The 20,055-nt window shown below is 43.9% G+C and overlaps 3 protein-coding genes across 3 annotated transcripts; 1 reads left to right on the plus strand and 2 right to left on the minus strand.

Moving 5' to 3' along the window:
- Nucleotides 1–9,568, minus strand: LOC124192196 (ribonucleoprotein PTB-binding 1-like). The gene is made up of 6 exons (XM_046585394.1): nt 9,068–9,568; nt 3,418–3,748; nt 2,998–3,245; nt 2,617–2,799; nt 2,447–2,540; nt 1–2,271 (listed from the first exon to the last, which is right to left on the minus strand). The coding sequence occupies exons 1-6, from the start codon at nt 9,356–9,358 to the stop codon at nt 893–895; spliced, it is 2,526 nt and encodes an 841-aa protein (XP_046441350.1). The 5' UTR covers nt 9,359–9,568; the 3' UTR covers nt 1–892.
- A 3,104-nt stretch (nt 9,569–12,672) lies between these two features.
- On the plus strand, nt 12,673–17,100 carry LOC124193184. The gene is made up of 9 exons (XM_046586882.1): nt 12,673–13,473; nt 14,691–14,787; nt 14,881–14,947; nt 15,264–15,386; nt 15,474–15,638; nt 15,741–16,185; nt 16,286–16,533; nt 16,764–16,892; nt 16,991–17,100. The coding sequence occupies exons 1-9, from the start codon at nt 13,311–13,313 to the stop codon at nt 17,087–17,089; spliced, it is 1,536 nt and encodes a 511-aa protein (XP_046442838.1). The 5' UTR covers nt 12,673–13,310; the 3' UTR covers nt 17,090–17,100.
- Nucleotides 17,101–17,181: 81 nt separating this feature from the next.
- On the minus strand, nt 17,182–19,963 carry LOC124193183 (uncharacterized protein KIAA2013 homolog). Its single transcript, XM_046586881.1, has 10 exons — nt 19,736–19,963; nt 19,570–19,673; nt 18,939–19,446; nt 18,768–18,882; nt 18,588–18,704; nt 18,242–18,510; nt 17,667–18,169; nt 17,537–17,553; nt 17,286–17,452; nt 17,182–17,209 (listed from the first exon to the last, which is right to left on the minus strand). Exons 1-10 carry the CDS (start codon nt 19,813–19,815, stop codon nt 17,191–17,193), a joined length of 1,899 nt encoding a protein of 632 aa, XP_046442837.1. The 5' UTR covers nt 19,816–19,963; the 3' UTR covers nt 17,182–17,190.
- Between the last annotated feature and the right edge of the window lie 92 nt (nt 19,964–20,055).

Below are 20,055 nucleotides of genomic sequence, written 5' to 3' on the forward strand. Positions count from 1 at the left end.
TTTGTTTGGTTTTGTTTTATTCTTTTTTCTGTATTTCCAGTTTTACATGAGGGTAAAATGACCGACGATTACGCTTTATTTCGTGTGCAGATATGTGTGGGAAAAGAAGATTCAATTTTCGAGCGCACACGCGCATCGGAGAGAAAGAGACAATTTGTTTTTCAACAGTTGAATAAAGCCATTGAAAATGAAGTTAAGAAATTTGAATTTCAATTGAATTTCAAAAAAAAAAAAGCCTGACAGAGACACGGAAGAATAGTTTCACGTACATGAAAGCCTTGTTTGGAGGATCCTGGGAGTCAACAATAAGTGTTTAATTAACTTAAATTAAAATGCAAATTGGAGGGGGGAGGGGGAACACAATAAGTGGAGGAAACCAAAAGTCGGGCGATTCAAAAGTTTTGAAGGAAAAAAATGTTTGACAAGTAAAAACGCAAGACATATTCGGGATAAGCCACCAATAGATGGAGTTATATATATAAGTAACGGGGGGGAGGGATTGGCAAGGTAATTACAAATACACCGCCTCAGCTGCTCGTTTATTTCTTTTGCTTTTTCAGTTTTTAAAAATAATTTAAAATTGAAATCGGGTAGAGCTGCCGTCTGGATTAAAAGGGCCTCGATTAATTACCTCTTACACATGAATAGAGCCGATTTTTTTTTTCTCTTTTACAATCACTATGTTCACACAAGGTTTTATAAGGCCCCGTCTTAGATTAAAAAAAAAAAATCAAAAAATGGCGCACGTAAAATAATAACGTTAAAACATTTAAAAGAGAGGGTTCGAATTGAAGATCATTAAAATGGAGATTTAAAAATGCCAAATAAATTGTCACCAATACGGTTGGTATTTTTAAAACAAGTTGTGTGTTTATAGAAGGGACAAAACTTTTCAGTTTCGCTTCTTCCTCTTAAAATAAGAGTCAGCATAGTGTCCGCCAAGGCCTTGCGAGTGCTGGCCGATATATCCGGCTTCCGGAGAAGGCTCAGGCGATGGTAAGACGTGGTTACTGTATTTCCGTTTGGTGCCCTGCTGCTGAATGGGCGTTGCGAAATTGTTGTTGTTGCCCACGCAAATAGCTGTTCCACGAGCTGGGCTTGTGCTGGGACTGGACGACGAAGTCGGAGATGAGCCCCTGGAACCGGCTGAACCCAACGAACTGGGACCGCCACTTCCTAGAGAGCGAACTTGCCCCAGAATGTGGTTCCAGGTACCGACATTCGTGGAAGCGCCCAGGGAAGATGTCGACGACAGCGACGACTGACAAGAAGACGATGATGGGCTGTGGTTGAGTGACGGAGGTGGGAGGTAGTTGGCATAAGGGCCACCGGGAGGCGCTGTCGTCAGCAGACCGCCGAGATTCCCATACGAAGCGTTCGTGTCGTGATTCAGGGTCGTCAGGCTCAGCGGAGCCAGCGGCGACGGTTGTTGTTGTTGTTGTTGCTGTGGGGGAGAATTGTTGGGCTGTTGAACCATTTGAAGGAGAAGACCGAGCAAGGCTCCAGCCGCCGTTTGTTGTTGAGTCAAAGGAGGTGCACTAGAGTTGGGCGAGAGAGACTGGACAGCCGTGCTGAGCGTTCCCAGGAGGGCCGACAGTGTTTGCTGCAGGTTGTTGACAGCCGCAGGTTCCTGCATCTGCATAGGGGGAGGTGGCGGAGGCGGCGGAGGTAGAGGTCGAGTGGGTTCTGGTGGTCGATGATAAAGAAAAGGTGGCGGCGGTACGTTGATATTCAACGGCGGAGCTTCCATCAATCCGCATGGGAATGTCTGCTGCTGCTGTTGATGTTGTTGCTGCTGCTGCTGCTGCTGCTGAGCTTGGGTGGTAGAAGTTGCTGGTCGATAACTGTTTCCATACTGCGATGGAATCATCCGGCTATTACCAGCAGCAGCTGGTGGCGGTTGGGAACAAGAATTTGGCCCTTGCTGCTGCTGCTGCTGTTGTTGTGGAGGAGGACTAACGTGACTAAGAGAACCACTGCTACCACTGCTACTGCAGCTACCGGCCGGACTCGGTTGCGTGGTCTGCTGGGCGGCCAAGAGCATCGACAGGGCCGCCTGGGCACTGGCTGCTAGCGAAGCATTGCTAGCTTGCTGCTGCTGTTGGTGGTGGTGGTGCTGGCCGGATTGCTGGTGGTGGCCAGACTGAGCCCTCTGGGCCCCAGTTAGCGCCGCCCCCGAAGTGTTGCTAGAATTGCCTGAGCTCGTACTGTTTGCCGGGTTGTTGAGATGTTGTATTTGCGTTAGGATGATATTCTGCAGACTGTGAACAACTACACAATGGGAAGAGAGAAAAAAAAAATAAATTCAATAAAATGGAGATTACCATTCGCTGCTAGGAGTAGAGAGGGGAAAAGAGAAAAATCGATGGATCGAAACTATTGTATATCGCTATAATAGTGTTTCCTCTCTCTTTTTTCACTTTTCACTGCGCGTACGTCTACTTACATGCAGGGTTCTGTTTGGTCAGGTTTTGCAATTGATGGAAGACGGTATCGCTTGGTGGTTCGGGTAACAGAGCAGCTCTGCCTTTATTCTGACACTGATGAAACGTCGAAAGAGAGAAAAACAAAATGATTAAAATGTATAGCCAGAAAAAAATAAATCAAATCAAATACCGTGTCGTTCAGAAGCTTCATGTAAATGTTGATGGCCCTAACACCGGGTATAAAGAAAGCCACCCTGATGGGTGAGTTATGAAAGAGTTTTCCGTCCAGGACTCGGAGTGTATCCTCGGCTTCCTGGGCTTGCGAGAATTCAACCAGACCCCAATCTTGAGGAGCTCCACCTTTCAGCGCAATCTATAAATAAATAATATTCGAAAATAAATGTACAAGCGCGCCATGGAGGTCTTTTGGGGAGAGAGAGAGAAATATTAGAGAATATCCATCATCTGTCGTCTGTCAGATGCAGCCTGCAAAGCACAAGTAGCAGCTGCTGCTGCAGCTGAGCGGCTGGGTAAAGTTAGTATATTAGAAATAACGTCTTAGTAGTAGTACCTGGCAGTATGGTGGATTGGCCACTTGAGAAAAGAGCGTCCTAAATTGGCTCATGTCTCGGAATCCGCCCGGGAGGCAGTCGACGTAGAGCAACTTGGAGTGGAGACCGGCGAGGGTGACGATTGAAGTGTCGAGCCAATCGCAAGCCAATGCCTGACCCTCGTAGATTCTTCCATCGAGCTGGGCTCGGGCGCGCTGGCCGCAATCTTTGCTTTGATATTCAACAAATCCGTAGCCTTTGCTCTCGCCTGTCATCCCCATCAAGGAGAATTTTAAGAAAGAAAAAAAAAGATTAGATGTGTGTCAAGTCAATTGAAAAACTAACTGTACACTTTTTTAAAATTTTAGATTATCTTTTTTTCATTGCATCAAAAGAAAATATAAATTTCAACTGGAAGGGATGAAGAAAGAAATGCGAACCGGTTTTGTCGCTGTAGAGTAGGAAGCAACGGCGAACTGGACCATACGAAGAGACGAGCTCTTTGAACTCGTCGTCGAGGAGATCGCGTGGCAGCCGGGCAACGCAGAGCAGGTTTTCAGTCGGTGATGGGCTCAGCGAGATCTTGTGCCCTCGGATTGTGCAAGCGTCCAGTTTGTCACGGATGCACAATTGTTTCCATTCTTCCCAAAAATCTGGCTGACTTTCGGCGTTCACAGGCGCTGCTCTCGCCCAGTTGGGACCCGATCCGCACGGTGATAACGTCACGCTGGAAGATTTCAGTCCTCGGGCGTTCAGCATGTCTCTGATTTCCTGTTTTATTTTAAACAAAAAAATAAAAAAGAAACACATGTCATTTTTTCTCTTTTAGTTATTATTTTTTTCATAAGTATTGTTGGGGGGGAGTGCGTGACAAAATGGAACCCAGAGCTCAATGCGTATGCATTCCAATTGTTTTCCGACTTTTTTAAATGCAAGAGAGACCAGGAAGTTATGGTGGACCGGAACGAGGTGATGGGGGGAAAAGAGGGGAAAAGGCACAGATTATTTTTAGTTTTCGACACAAACTAAGCAACAACAACAAAGGGGGCGTACATCATATAGTATATATTCTGGACGTCTATATGGCCTTCCCTCTCTCTCTCTGGAATGTTTTTGAAAAAAAAAGGCCCTAAAAAGGATCTGCCGGCCGTGGCTAACGGGTTCCGACACACGAGTTCATAAAAATTCTCTCCACAAAGTGAACTTTTTGTTCAAAGAAATTTTACGAGCAGACGAAAAGTTGAGAGAACAAGACAACAACAACAACAACAGAAAAAAAAGGTATTGATGGGTTGTGTGACAGAGCCGAAAAACGGGGCGGCATAACATGGCAATAATTGGGCAGCCAAGGAAACGTCTAAACCAATTAACTTTGTTGAACTCTTTTCGTGAACGAAATAAATGAGATATTGATTTTTTCTTTTTTTCTTTCTCCCCCCATACAGAAAAAAGTTGCTCCGCCGAGTTGTGTTCACTTTATCAACGTCGAGTGACTCAAATAATGACGACAGTCACAACAAGTAGGTCAACTATTCCATATTAATTATACTAATGATGTTTTTTTCTTCTTTTCCTTCCTTCCTCAAAGGACGTGCTGCACACAAATGGGGGGAAAACAATGAACTCTGCCTGAATAAGAAACGAGAAATGTGTTTATCTCTATTTGGTTTCGAATAAACATGTAACCAACTTGTCTCTTGATCTACGTGTGTGGGTGTGTGTGTCAATAACAAGTCTTGAAGAAGAAAAAGAAAAAAACTAAATTTTTCTGGGGTGATTGAACGGACCTGACCTCCCAAAGTTATTTTTCTTTTAAAAAAACATTTTGCAAGAGATGCGGGGTCGGGAATTCCGTCCGAGCTGCTAGACTCCACCTACGGCTTTGTCTGTGTACAACAGACTCACTTTTTTGTTGTGTGTTGTCTTGCTCCTCCTTTTGGGTTAACATTGACCAAGTTTTTATGGTTATCGGGAGATCTTAAAAAACTTGAATAAAAATTATTTACATACACGTTCTTTTTTATTCTATCCACCAGTTCCCCCTTGGTTCTCTTACGGTCATGGTGGCGGCTCGGTTGAACGACCTCTCGACAGAGGGGAAAAAGAAGGAATCAAGACGAAAAAGTAACGGAACTTGACGGGCCAGCTCGCCCGAGGGACGGCCGCAGAGTCTTACGTGTGTGTCGGCGGATAATACCCGACCGTATATAATAAATACGTGACCCCCCTCGGTTCCGTCTCTCCCCGCCAATGAACGGCTCAGAGACAAAATGTCTTCTTCACCTTCTTGTCTTCCATTCTTCTATCCCCTCTACACGCAGAGAGAGAGAGATACGGTTACAAACATATTTGCCTTCAAAGCGTGGGATGTGTTCCCTTGCATCCCCACCTGTGGACGTCGTGATGTCACGGTGGAAATGAGACGCGATCGATAACCCTCGGCATGTTAATAATACACAAGGATATGACGTGTAACAGAGCATCTCTTAAGAAAAAGTGGGGGAATAAATATGCCAATTTTGATGTGGGAGCTAGAGAAAAGTTTTCTTCGGAAAGAGTGTCAGCTGGCGTCGGCAGGCCCAAGAAAAAAGACGGTCGACATCAAACTCGAAAGAGTGGGGGGGGGACGTCCCCGTTGGCGCGTGACAAGCAAGCTGATCAACTGGGTGGTGATCATTCAACATGGAAATGCGTACAGGAAAAAGAAAGACTTTCCAACAACTAGTATCGCTTGCGAGGCTGTTTCCTTTCAGGCAAAAGAAACAACTTTTGAATCGATCCAAAGAATTTGGTAAACAACACGCCCAAAAGGGTAAAAGATGGATGCGGGCGGATGAGCTCTCATCGATCCCCCAACACACACACACACATACAACAAACAGACAGACAGAACAGCAGTAGTACATTCGGAGAGAATCAATTCCAAAGTTGACACTCTCACTAGTGTACTGCCACTCTGTGGAATGGTGCTCTTCACGCATCTGTAAACTTCGGGGCAACGTTAGGACGTACATGGCGCTGACTTCCCTCGAGAGTCATTATCATCATCTCCAAGGAAATGAAACAGCCCAAAAAATGGGAAAAAAAGGGACGGGGAGAACGTGCATGCGCAAACATATCAAATGGGAAAAAAACTGGTTAAGAACCATACGAAAAGAAAATAAAATCAGACGAGTAACACGTACCTGAAAAGATCAGGCCCTTAAAAAGTAGAGAAGAATAATAAAACAAGATCCTTTTCTCCCCCTGATAGTCTGTCGAGTGTGCAACTCGACCAAAGGTGAGTGACGAAAACAAACACGAGAAGAAAGGGGGGGTAGACTCGCTCTCATTCACAGAAAATACGACAACCAAAAGAAGAAGAAGGAGAAACATGTACAAAATAGAAGGAAAAGAAAAAGAAGATCACATTTCCTTGTGTGACGACATTGCCAGGATGAAATATCATACCCAACCTTATAATAGTGTGCCGCAGTGCGTGTGAATTGTGGACTGGCCGGGAACGAGATTTTGAACAGAAGAAGAAAGATACGAAAAATTCCAAATTTTTTATCAAGTTGATGTTGATAAAAGAGACGAGCAAAAATGTTGATCTTGGCGTCGCAGCTCTCCTCTAAATCTAGTTTGGTTTGTTTGTGTGTTGAATAAACCGGATGATGCGAGTAGTCCGGCCTCGCACACATTTATATAAAAAAAAGACAAACATTTCTCGAGGGCAACATATTAACTACACAAAGGGCAGCCGGACGAAATCAAAAAATAAATAAATATACGAGCTGCTGCCGCCACCGCCAATTCTTCTTCTTATTATTATTTTTATCTCTTTCATTCGAGCTCTACTTGTTTCCATGTTGCCTTTTGCCGCTGTCGACCGGACGGCGCATTCCCGTCACGCACGGGATTAACGTCTTCTCACGAAGGGATCAACCCCACCCACTCCAACAACATCAACAACAACAGCGAAAAAAATAAAGAAAAAATTCGAGCAGAAAAAAAAAGAAAGAAGAAACTGATCGTGTGGTTTCGCATTTGAAATCCTCATTTCGATGTTATTTTTTCGAAGCTTTTTTCTCTCCTTGAGATGGGGGGATAGAGACCAGATGTCGTCCTTCCCGGGCGCCATTTTTAAATGGACGTCATAAGAGGATTTGCTCAACATCATCTTAAAGAAAGGAAAAAAAAGGGACAGAAAATAAAGGGGTTCGAAAAAAGGAATGCAATCGAATTTCAATGTGTACAAGATCCATCATTCAATTTCCAACAAGTACGACTGCTGAATCTCTTCTACTCGGAAACGGGTGAGAGGGAAACAAGCAACCCGACAACATGCAAGAAAAGGAGGAAATAAAAGACATCTTATATCCCTTCCTGAAAAAGAGAGAGAGAGACAGGATGGGCGTGTGTGCTCCGGAAAGATTTCTCAAGACCTCCCGAATAGAAGATTGATCTCGACGCGGGAGTTGTAGCAGCGCCGGCCGCAAAAACGAGTCGAGCGAGACGCCTTTTTTACTCCCCTTCTTCTTTTTTGTTTTTGGGGATTTTTTCCCCAGTTGTTCGTTGATTTGACTAGCAGACTCTCACAGAGATCCTTTCTAGTACTTGCAGCTGTTGTAGAAGAAGAAAATTAGAAAAAAATACGAGTTCTTTTTCTCCACGTCACATATGAAAACCTTTTGTCGATATCAAATGGGAAAGAGGAGGACTGACAGGACATTGTTGTGTGTATAGTCGTGTTGGAATTTTTCCCCTTTTTCTCCATTTCTTTTGATTGTTCAATCAAGTGGAAGAGAGCGCCGCTCGTAATGAAAAATAATCTCGGGAATAGCTGGAATGTCTCCGTTATAGAGGATCATAAAAACTCTTGGGCGCGGACGGTTCACGCACACACAGGCCCAAAGTCTTTTTTTCTTCTGATTTATGAAAAAAAGATATCACTGGTATTTTTTTCGGTATAGCTCTCTCTCTCTTGGCTTGGTGTGTGTGTGTGTGCGGTAGGAGTGGCCATCTTGGGCACAACATCAAACATGGCTGCGCAATCTTTTCTGTATCATCAAGTCAGGAGGGGCATCACAAAGTGCCACGAGTCATTTCTCTCGGCAAGAAGGAAAAAGGAGGATTTTTATTTGCTTTATTTCTCTCAAGACTTGATCCTCACACTTGAAAGAACAAAAATATTCAGGAAGCAAGTTCCGTTTCCTTGTGATCCATCAGGATCCAATCAGACGAATCCCTTACAGCATTCCCCAGCGCGGGCCAAAGTCTTCCATTTCGCTGATTGAATAACATTACAAGCGGAAGAAAGAAAGAAGGAAAAAATCCTTCACAAAATTCGAGAGTAAGTTGCTTTGCAGATGGTGCAAGATATCAAAAGAGTGACGCCATTCTTGATCCGGGTTGGACGGTTTCAACAAAAAAGCGAGAAAAAATGTTGATGGATGAAAGAGGAAATCGATCCTCATTATAGGATGAATCGATACTCTCTTCTTCTTCTAGTCGGCTGACTCATGTTCGTAATTAAGGATCGGCCAAGACTTGACCGAAGCAAAAGACAAAGAACGTTCAATTCTTTTGGTAGAAAAAAAAAGAGACACACACACACACAAATTCTAATTTTAGGCGTCAACTGGAAATAGAATTTTCTTCCAATTTTCGTGCAACACACAGCTGCCGTGGCGCCGAACGACACACTCACGCGAGACAGGTTGACGTGAGTTAAAAGTTCTAATTCAGGTGCACCCATTTCGACCGGAGAGAAAAGACAACAAACATTGGTAGCCACTTAATAGCCCATAATCAACTTTGATGAATTTTACATAGAAAATTCGCCATAGGAAAAGAAGTAGAAGGTTCGTCAAGGTCAACCAGAAGAGAATCTTCTTCTGCATGTCGTGTGTGTGTGTGGCCATGAGGAGGAAGACATTTTTCTTTTATTTAAAAAAACAACTTCCCAGGTGCGCCCTGAGGGTCAAGATGGTGGCTGAGACCTTCAAGGTCGTAAACCCCACCAAACACACACGAGACAAAAGTGATGGGGGGGACTACTACACAGACATATTTTTGCACAAGGAAAAATGATTTAAATATATTTACGTGTTCGTTGACATCGCGTGGAAGATGTTTCAACAAGAGGGTCCGACCAAAGTGGAAAAGTTTCTGGCTGTTTCGTCTGCGGCGCAGCTGCACGGCCTGCTGGCCGCTTTCGACCATTTGCCAGCACAAATCCGATGGGCCATTGACGACGACGCCACCGGCACTCAAAGCTGGCACCTGGGCCGTCCAAACGGCCAACGGACTCGTACTATTGCTGCTGCTCTGATCTTCGCCACTGTAAGACTGTGATGGCATCGTCAAAGTTGCGTGAGGATGGCCACCCGACGCCATGGAAACGCTAATAATCAAAACACTTTTGAAAAACGAGTAAAACACACACGAAACTAAAACTCAAAGCTCCAACAATTTCAAACAGACACACACACGAAAACACACCAAATTCTTTATGTTCCCCCCTTCAACGGTTCTCTGTTTTGTGTTAGTAGAGAAATAAAAACGTGCAACCTATCGCCACCACCGGTCGAAAGCAACTGTCCCCCAACTGATGACGGTTACACGGATTCTCTCTGTGTGTGCGCGCCACTGCCGCCAGCGCCGCCTAGCGGATTCATTTCAAAGCGCACCCCCCTCTTCCGGTTGACCAACTGGCGCGACGGATTTTCTTTTGAAAAAAAGAATTCTCTCCCAACTAAAAAAATTACAAAACAAAAAAACAAAATTGCATTTACACACGAAAAAAAAAAAATAGTCTTTTAAGTAATGAAAATGCGTTAAAAGTTTACGGTTGGTCCGGCCATCCAACTCTCCACTCAATATTCTCTTCCGGCCACTATAATATACAACATTGGGCTATAGCGGAGAGAGCCAACATTTACGCTGAGAGCATTGCTAGTGTGTGTACACACTCTCTTTTGGTGGTGGGGGGCATGTTGGGAGCTATATAAGAACGTCGTCGACGTCTAAGGAGAAGGGGGGATGGTGGTGTCGGTTGATAGCCGTCGTATTAGTATTAGAGCATCGAGTGACCTGCTCTCCCGATGAATAATACATCACGCGCTACACACTTACTCTCTCTCGGTTGCTGCTACTCCACTGCACGGAATAAGAGTGTAGCGATATAGCTCGACTCTTCTCTGTTTCTTCTTCCGTGTCTAAAGGAGACGCGTGTCGTTTGGTTTGTCCGTCTCCATTATAAGCACACAAGGGAGGATTCTAATTTCCTTAATTCTTTTGACTGTTATTTTTATAATCAGCGCCAATAGATAGATACTGTACATTCCTCCAACGGACCGTCAAATGTTATTTTTAACTAACAAAGTAACGTGATTTTATCTTCGTTTATTTTATTATTTAGTTTTTTCTAGTTTTTTTTTTTTTCGTGATTTACCGTTGTGGAAAAACATTAGCCAGAAAAAAAAATAGCTCTACACACACACACACACACAAGAAGTAATGACATTTTCCCATCCCTATTTTCCAATATAGACAAGTGGTCGGCCGGAGCGTGAATCGATCGATTTTTTTCCAGGACCGTTCAGTCTGTTCTTTTTTTGTTTTCTTCTTGTTCTTTCTTTTCTTTCTAACCTAAAAGAAATAAACGATGCCCAGCAATTTTTCTGTCGACGACTTTTCGTTTCTTTGTGTGTGTATGGGCCCGACGGACGCTGTTATACGACTGTATGGACGATACATGTAGGCCCGCCTGTTCCCATTTAGCAGATGTCGTCGCCGACCCAGCCGCGGCCCTATATACCGTGATGCACGCAGCAGCACATGTGCCGTAGAGTTGTGCTATTTTAATAGGCCATCATACGCTTTCAACTTTGGTCGTTATGCAAAGAGGTATATCCCTACTAGTAGTGTACACAGTATTACACATATATGCAGAGGCGCATACATACAAAGGGAAGAAAAGACGACATGGCAGCTGGTATTTATATATAGAGGAGAGATAGTCCTTGTAGTATCTCATCACACATATATACACCGACGTCCGACCCGTCTATCGATTTGCGGCGACTATACGCAGCACACAGCACACAACGGCAGGAGCAGCCAAACTTTATTCGGCTCCTTTCTGATTGGCTGTTGGCCTTAAAGAGTCTCCTTTTCCTATACAACACACATCACTCCTGCTGGTACACATAATGATTCGGCCCCCTGACTTGCTGCTACTGTGCCCATACTATACATTAATAGAGATACAATATAAATAAATGCATGTATATGTTTTTGATACAAAAGAGAACAGTCGCTCCTATGCACTATACTCCTGCGTGTGTGTGTGTGTGTATATGTAAGCTTTTCCATCATCCCAAACTCAATAAAAGCTCTCGCCCGGTTGATTCGATTATTACGGAAGCGAGCAGACATGATGCACTATGTGTTTTTCACTCTGTGCGTAGAGCGCTAGACTTTGTTTCTTTTTTCTTTTACAATTAGACATTGCACTAACGAACCGACGAGCCTCTCTGTGAAACCAACCCTGGAAAAAAAAATAGGAAATCACTGGAAATAAAGAAGAAATGAGAATCGATGTGTGCTAACCGCAAAATGACAATATGATCACGTATAGTACAGAAATGCTTCTCAAGAAATTAACCGGGAATTCAAGGTGAACGATCGATTGTTTGATTCTCCTCTTTTGTCTCTACAGCAACAACAATACACGCCTTGGTCCTTTGTCCTGCTGCTGCTGTTTGGATACAACAACAACGCAGATTGTGTGTGTTGCTTCTCTCTGCTGTTGCGTGATTCTTGTTGGCTGGCTGGATCGTATAATCGTCTAATATGGCCGGGAAAACAATAAGGATTTCCCATTATATCCAGCAATGTTTAATGACGGAGAGATTTGGAGTGGGGTGGGGGAAGCGGACGCGCACACATATCGTCTTCTTCTTCTCAGCAGCGCCGGAATTCATTCATTCCGTCGTCCGCTGCCGGGCTCTAACCAATTCGGAAGTCATTTCTGCCATTCGCTGGATAGTAGTGGTGGATTCCAAACAATTCAAGTGGATCCATTATTATATATCACGCGGGCCTCGAAAGAATATAAAGAAAAAAGGAAAAGAAAAATATAACGCCAAGATCTATTATAACCAAGCACACACACAAGAGAGCGGACCAGAAGGTATATAAATCGAGTTTTGCTGGGGAGAAGGGTGAAAGGCCTGCGGATATAGGCTCCACAGTGCAATCATTTCTTGCTGCTGTTGGAGAAACGTGCAATTCCATCTCTTTCACTAATGATGCGCTAGCTGCTGCTGCTGCTGCTGCGCCATATCCTATTATTAGAGAGAATGGGATTCCTTTACCGTCGTCTATACAACAATGTGATGATGATGGCAATAAGGCATCAAATGTGAGCAACAGAGTGCGCGTCTTCATATATACACACAACCGGCGTTCCTTATTGGCGCAATAGTCGTGGCCCGCATCAGGATCGATCCCTGCCATTTTGTCAAAACAATTCCCGCTGACGCGCTTTTCTCAACAACAACAACATGTATACACAGCAGCAGCTATAGCGTCGGGTATACACACACAAGCCTCTCTAAAGTAAACCCCGCGCCGTGTTGTGTGTAATTCTATTTATATTGACCCCGGCGATTCGAGAAACAAACTCTCGGCGCTGATCGACTCACGCTCCGTCCCCTACACCACAGTCGACAAAGAGCAGACCAACGTGACTTGTGTGTGTGTTCCAGTTATACGCCGCCAGCCCCAAAATCTATGAATAGATCATCTCTCTCAGACTTCTCAGAGAGACCCAAAATCATATTCGACCGATTCTTCTCGTTTTGGTTTGTTCTAATATACCTGCTGCTCCAAAAAACAACAGACAAATCCAATTTTCCTACTTGACGCGTCAATCAATGCACTACACTACTTGAGTGAAACTATTGTTATTCATTGATTTCGGAGGCTGTGTGACGTCATACACTATCAAGAGGGAAAAGGAAAATGTGCTGTTGGTCCTATCTGCTATAAGGCGTCCAATAAAAAGTCTTTGGTGCGTGTTGTGTGTGTTGGCAGTTTTATTCAGCCCACCCCTCATCACCGACGCTCTACTATACACACAGAGAGCAGTGCTGCTGCTGCTGCTGGCTGGGATCGTAAACATTTTGGAGCCCCCTAACAAAAGCTCGTCGTCGTCTTTGTGAAACAAACATCTTAACATAACAAAACACGACAGAGGGTCGCAAATAAAAATAAAAGAAGAAATAAAAATAAAAAAGTGTGTGTGACACGTCCGGCTGCTGGGCTGCTGGGCTGGGCCATCATGCCGCGGTTGAATCAACCTTTGTCCATGAGGAAATGTGCACTGCAAAGCTTGGCTCAGCAGTTCGAAGTCGTTTGTTATGGGACCACGCCGACACATCGACTGCGCGATCTGATCGAAGACGGAACCTATTTGGATTTTCAAGGACCTTTTACCCAATGGCGTGAGTACCGGGGGGTATCTCCCGACCGACGACATGATACGTAACTAGAGCGCATATAAGGGACTATAAGACAATTATTATTTCGGGAGCAAAAGCCTTGCAGCTTCTCTATAGTTTCTCTGTGTGTGTGTGTGTGTGTCTATAGTCGAATTTATGTGGGATGTCATCAGCAGTTATTACAGGCAAACGATAAAGAACTGCATTGGCCGAGAGGCCGAATCGACCGTGAATTGTGTGGTGGTGCTGACGGCACACACAGCAGAGCAGTGCGGGATTTATTCCAGCGTGACAACAAAAGAAAAAAAAGGAATATAGTAATACAGAGAAAGAGGTTTGCGGTCCTGCGTGCTGTGTGTACAGAAACGTTATAGAGAGATATTCCCGCCCGACTGGAAGTAGATAGTAATGTCACCTGCCTGATGATGTAACGGAACTTTAATATTCCTCATCATTTCTTGCACAATTTTTTAACTTGGTGTTTTGTAACGGGAACGGCTCCGCTTAAAATATTTGAAGACTTTATTTTTTTTCCTTTTTTCCTTCTGATAGTCATAAAGTACGTGATGTATTTATTTATATACTGGGGGAGGAGTCATCGGTCCTTATCGGTTGGCTACCAGGCCACTAGGATTTTCCTCCCGGAATATAAAGTACAGCAGGCGACTTTTAGCATTTGCGAGCGTCTCCTTGTCGTCACAAGGATTAAGTGGATCGCTTATATGTGATGTGTGCATCCTTTTGTCTCGGCCCTGATATGGCAGCAGGATGGAATGGATGCATTCCGTCGCGGCCACGTCAAACATGGGGCCTCTATCCTGACGATGTGCCCCAAGGAGCGTCTTTTTCACATCACAAAAGCGACTCACTTCACCAACTCGATGATCCCAGTCGAGTGAGAGGAGCAGGTCCAGTTGCTCCCAACAACGCGACGAGATATATGTCAACCGGAATAATCCTTCAACATCTAGACGTCGTCGTCGTCTTACCAGCTGTTGCCATGAGCCTATATAGAGGAACTTTTTTAGATTTAATTGGATTTTAAGCGTCGTGCGGATGGGGGGAGGGCGAAGGCATTTAAAATTCAATTTGTACCACTCCCTTTTATACATATAACACGACAATTAACTTATGAAGCACTCAGGGATTTTTGTGCTGTATAACTTTCTTTGTCCTTTTGTTTTTTACTATTATTTTTGGGCTGTTGGGGATGAGAGAAGCTTCGGATTTACTGGAAGAATTGTTCCAAGCGGTCGCCCAGCTGCGTCCAGTCGGCCGGGCCTATCTCCACCATTTGATTCAACCTCATCTGGAAAGGTCTCATATAATATTATTCATGTATTCCACATCTATTTGATTTACCAATGATGACATTTATTGTGATTTATTTATTCTTACATGATCTGTTAGCTTCAATTTGGCGTCGGGTATCGGAGATGTCTATTTCGCCATCCAATTCCTCGGTGATCGTTGCCAAGTAAAAATCGCTCCACCGTCATTCATCGATCCATGTGTCGTCTGGCTAGCCCCTATATGTATCGCATGCAGCCCCCAGAAATCTCTTTTTTTCTCATTTTTTGATTAAAAGCGGATTGTGTGCGTGTGTGTTGTAGACAGCGGCGGATGTTGGCCATTGTTGCCCTAAACATCCGTCATTGAATCATCTAGTATAAGAAACGTGTCCAATAATTCACAATGGACTACACAACAGCAGCAATAGCAATCGCAATCTAATAATCTTCTCGTATTATTTACTAATCACATTTCTTATACGTATATACGGCCTATAACAGAATTTGCAACGCTTGGATTTATCGTACATTTCCTATTTGGGCCCCGATCTACTCAGCCAGCTCGTTGCCAAATTGCCGTCGCTCAAGTACATCAACTTCCAGATGACACCCATCACAGATTCAGTTAGATAACCTCAATGTTTTTATTGATCTATAACTCCTATACTAACAGCAGTTAACAACAGTCGTAAAAATCAATTAAAAATTTAGGTTTTGGGTCAAATCGGCCAAAGTTGCCGCCAACTCCGCAGTTTAGATGTTTCGTCGACCAGCATTTCGGATAGAGGACTGGAATTGCTCAGCCGGAAAACGGAAGGCGACCCACCTTCCCTGCTGACTCGGCTCCTTCTTACAGACACTTACACTAGCCATTATGTACTATACCGTACTACTACTATCTATCTATATAGTTATACTATACATGTGAGGGTTATTCAAGCGTCGAATGACGTCAACATTTTTTCACGTGCCATCCAGGGAATAGCGACGGCTCTGCGGAGGCTGCCGCAACTGCGCCAACTGGAATACGAGTTCATTTTCCAAGTGTTTGATCATCTGACGGAATTAGGAAGTGACGAAGCGGCTCTTGAGCTCCTGATGGAAGAGGAGCCGAGTACCCTGCAGCCGTACCGGTTGATTAGTCTCAAATCGAGCGATCCATTAAACAACTCTGAAAATCTGGTCACGGCAATTCGGCTGTGTCCGGAACTGCAGGCGATTGCCTTGACGTCTGGTGCCTCGTTCCAGGAATCTTCGCTGTGGAATCTCACCCGACTGAATCAATTGTGCGATCTGTCGTTAACTAACGGCCCATCCGCTTATCCGCTGGATTTCTACAATAGTGTCGTTCCCGTACTCGAGGCTATCGGACATCAGCTCAATAATCTCATTCTGAATCGATTCGCCATCGTCGACGTCCACGGTATTTCAGAGTATATACATAACCGGTCCTTTTGTGTTAACTGGTTTGATTCACACGTTATTCTCATTTCATTGTTGTTGTTTTTATTTAAAAAAAAAAGTTGTTGGGAAATGTTGCCCGCGTTTGAAGAATCTGGCCCTGTCGGAAATTCGCCATTTTGCGCCAGTGGACTCGATTCAACCCGAACTTTACACTCAGCTGGAAGCTCTGGAATTGTGGTCTTTAGTCGGCGTCCAGCTTCCATCTCTCGTCATCAAACAACTAACGACTCCGTGCCGACTTGTTCAAAACTTACTCTTCCGTAACTGCGACGCTCTAACCGACCAATTACTCAACGAACTGTGGATGGTAAAGGCTTCCGCCCCAAAAGAAAGAAAAAGTTATTTCTCTCTTTCACCAAGTTGAAACGATATTTCCGGTGCATGGCAACCGATAAGAGAGCCAAGACGGTTGTTTGTTGTTTACAGACGCTATGTGTTGCACACAAGGAGATGTCTGTGTGTGTGTCGGGGTGATCAATGTAACCCTATCTCTGTAGACAGTGCCCATAAATATTTTTCTCTTTTATACATTATAAGGTCAATCCGATGACGTCCTTATCGCACGCCACATTCGACGGTTGCCGCAACGTTTCGCTGACTCTGCTGGTCGAGCTTCTTTGCAGAGATAGTGACCTTAATTTACTTCGTTTGTGGAACTGCCCGCAGGCAAGTAGCAATAATGAAACAGTTTCTTTTTTTTTGTTATTTTTTGGTGTAGTTTCAATAACCAAACAACCTCTATAATAAACTGTTACAAAACACAGTTGGATCAGGACGATTACGCGCTGATGCTGGCCACAGTCAAGAGCACCAACATGGACGTCCACGTCGACTGGTATCCGTACGACGCTGAACTGATGTAAAAAACAAACACGTTACTTTTTTTATATCGATAGTCATTTTGTGGCTTTATTTCTTCATTTTGATCTTCTGGACGAAATGTTTTCATTTTAAAAACTCTTGTTTAAAGATCAGAAAATTTCCTGGAAATAAAACAAAAACAGAAACGAAATTAAAGTTTTGATGAGGGGAATGAGAATGAATAATAAATAAAGGCACCTGGAGCGCTGGGCTTTGGTTTCCGGCTGCACTCCTCCGCAATACTCGTTGTAAATGAGTTTGAAGAGAAAAAGATGGAAGAGAACGATCAGGAGTGAGAAGGTGGCCCAGAAGAAGGTGGGCAGTCCACCGAGGGCGTGGCCGTGCTTATGAAGAGCTATGACGTGCTAGACGCGCGCAAGATATAAACAACAAACAAAACATTAATCATCCATCGAGAGACATGTCGTCGTCTGTTGGCCGGATCTTACCTGCTCGTGTGCCGGAGCTAAGAAACGCAAAAACAAGAAGGGGAGAATAAACATCGTTAGTTTAAAAATAGTTTTTTAAAAGGAGACTAGTAGGCCATGCCATATTTGTGAGTTATTTATTTATTTTTACCCTCGCCAACTTCATGGACGTGAATAGTATGCTTCAAATTCTCCATGTGCTGTTTATCACTGGTGATGTACAGGACGGCGGTCCTCGGCTCGGTCAACTTGACGGGAAACTGCCTCCGCTGGGAACTCAACTGGACGGGCGAGTCTAAACAACCGCCGTCACAGCCATAATAGTCCTTGTCGTTGCGATCCAGCGCCACGTACAAGGCGGCTCTGTTGTCATCCAATACGGCCACAGTGACGTTGACGTGCGTTCCGTTGCCGTAGTTGATCCGGCGGTAGTGAAAGTCTCGATGCAAATCCTTTGGCTCCGTGTTGAATTCCAGGTGCTGATTGCTAAACTTCCACGAGCCAAAACTCAGCAGCATGGCCTGCATGACCCCCTCAGCTCCCATTTTCACCAATTTATGACATCCCTGAGACTCGAGAGTCTTGAGCCACAAACTCGTGACTTGGACCACACGATCCATGGATGTCAGATCCAGCCAAAGCTTGGCCGCTTGCCTGGAAAAAAAAGGATATAAATGATTTGCCACGCATATTCTATAATATATGAGAGTCGTCGTTTGTTTTTACAAAGTGTGATGACCACCGTAGCAGCCTTCCGTGTAGGCGAGATGGGAATGGTGCTGGTTGAGCTCCTCCTGACTCATTTCCGATTCGACTTTCTGGGCGCGGACTTGCGACAGAGTCATGTACAGCGTGGCGTTAATTCGGTCACCGTTGATGGCGCCGGTTTTTTTGGAAGTGCTTATGAACAATCCGCTGGAAAATAGGTGGTGCCACACTTCCACGTGGGCGGCTCGCAGCTGGCGTGAAGTCATCGACACTACCGAATTCATCATCTACAATAACAAATGGGTTTTCCCACTTTATTATTATTACGAGGTGACACCAAAACCAAACAAAAACGTTTTAACACCTGTAAGGCGTCCATTTCCAGACTCTCTTTAATGGCCGTATACTTCCCCATATTCAGCATTGTCGAATACGTTGTCACCGTGTACACGTGAAATGTTTCCGAAGATTTTTTCTTCACCTAGAAATTTTTTTAAGGGTCGCGATTGAATGATAATAAAGGGGATTCGTGTTAAGTTAATACCTCTAGAGTGGCAGGTAATTTGGTTGTGGTTACAGCCACAACAAATTGCTTGGCGCCGTCAGTCAGCGAACCAGTTATCACCAAACAGTCGTGGTCTTCGCTACCGACTTTGATTCTAAAATTAATAAGGGGTTATTAATGAGCAAAGTGTGGTTAAATAATTGACAATACTTGTGCGTGTAGACGACGGAAGTGTGCCATTTAGAGAGACCACCCCGTTCCAGCGACAAAACTACATCCTCATCTGTAGGATTGGTGATTTTAATATCCTGGACTAGGAGTGATGAAATGGTCCGGTGAGCGTAAATTTGATGCGTGATGGTCAGGCATGCCTTTCCGATAGGAATGCACTGTATTTTGTGGGCGAGACCGTTTACGAATTGAAGCACTGTTGCTTCTCTTTGATGATCACTTCTGTCGGCTCCTGGCAGGAAAACTCCAGTGATGGGTTGGAAAGGAACCGCCAAGGACAACACTTTTTCACTTTTTATGTAAAGTGGTGAATCTGGTTTGGTCTCTGCTCCCACCACGCCATTGCCAACAAAATGTATGAGAAAGTTTGGATTATCTGATGGTGAACCATCAGCTGCAGCAGGGGGGTATATGATGTGGGAATCTGAATTCAATGACTCGAGCACATAGGAATCAATCTTGTCATTGATGCATCTGCTTAGCGTATCTAAAACGTAAATTTGTAATCAGTACTGATATTTAGTTGTTCAAATTAGTATTTTCTGCTGATTTGTAGAACATGTTCAGTTTGAACAAAAGACAAGGAGAGATAAATTTGAAAATAAAGTACCATACGAGTTGCCTTTTGAAGTAAAGAGCCATCGGAGAAAACTAGGCCCAAAATATAAAAACAAACCGGTGCCGACGAGTACAAATATTAAAGTCTTTCTGAACCTGCAAAGAAAGAATATTGACTTCTTATATTGGGATGATTGGACATGAAGTTTGTAACTTACGAAATGCCTTTATTGTCCAATTCTCGTTTCCATTTAAATTTGCGAAGCAAGTCGGCCAAGTCTAGCGACATCGTAGACATTGCAGCAATGATTTAATAAGGCATTGAACTAGATTGAAAAAGCAAAACCCGTGTTTTCAAATGATGACACTTACCCTTCCCGTGAATTCAGACGAAATCTGTCCTCGTCACAAGGTAAATATTTTCGAAAAAGTTCATTTTCGTATCGCTAGATGACTGTAGCCATCAATGCTAACAATGAAACAAATTCATGCATAAAAAAATTAGAATTCGAAAAAAAAAACCTTAACATTTTCAAAA

Source organism: Daphnia pulex, chromosome 4 (assembly GCF_021134715.1).
Source record: "Daphnia pulex isolate KAP4 chromosome 4, ASM2113471v1".
In the NCBI taxonomy this organism is placed as follows: Eukaryota; Metazoa; Arthropoda; class Branchiopoda; order Diplostraca; family Daphniidae; genus Daphnia; species Daphnia pulex.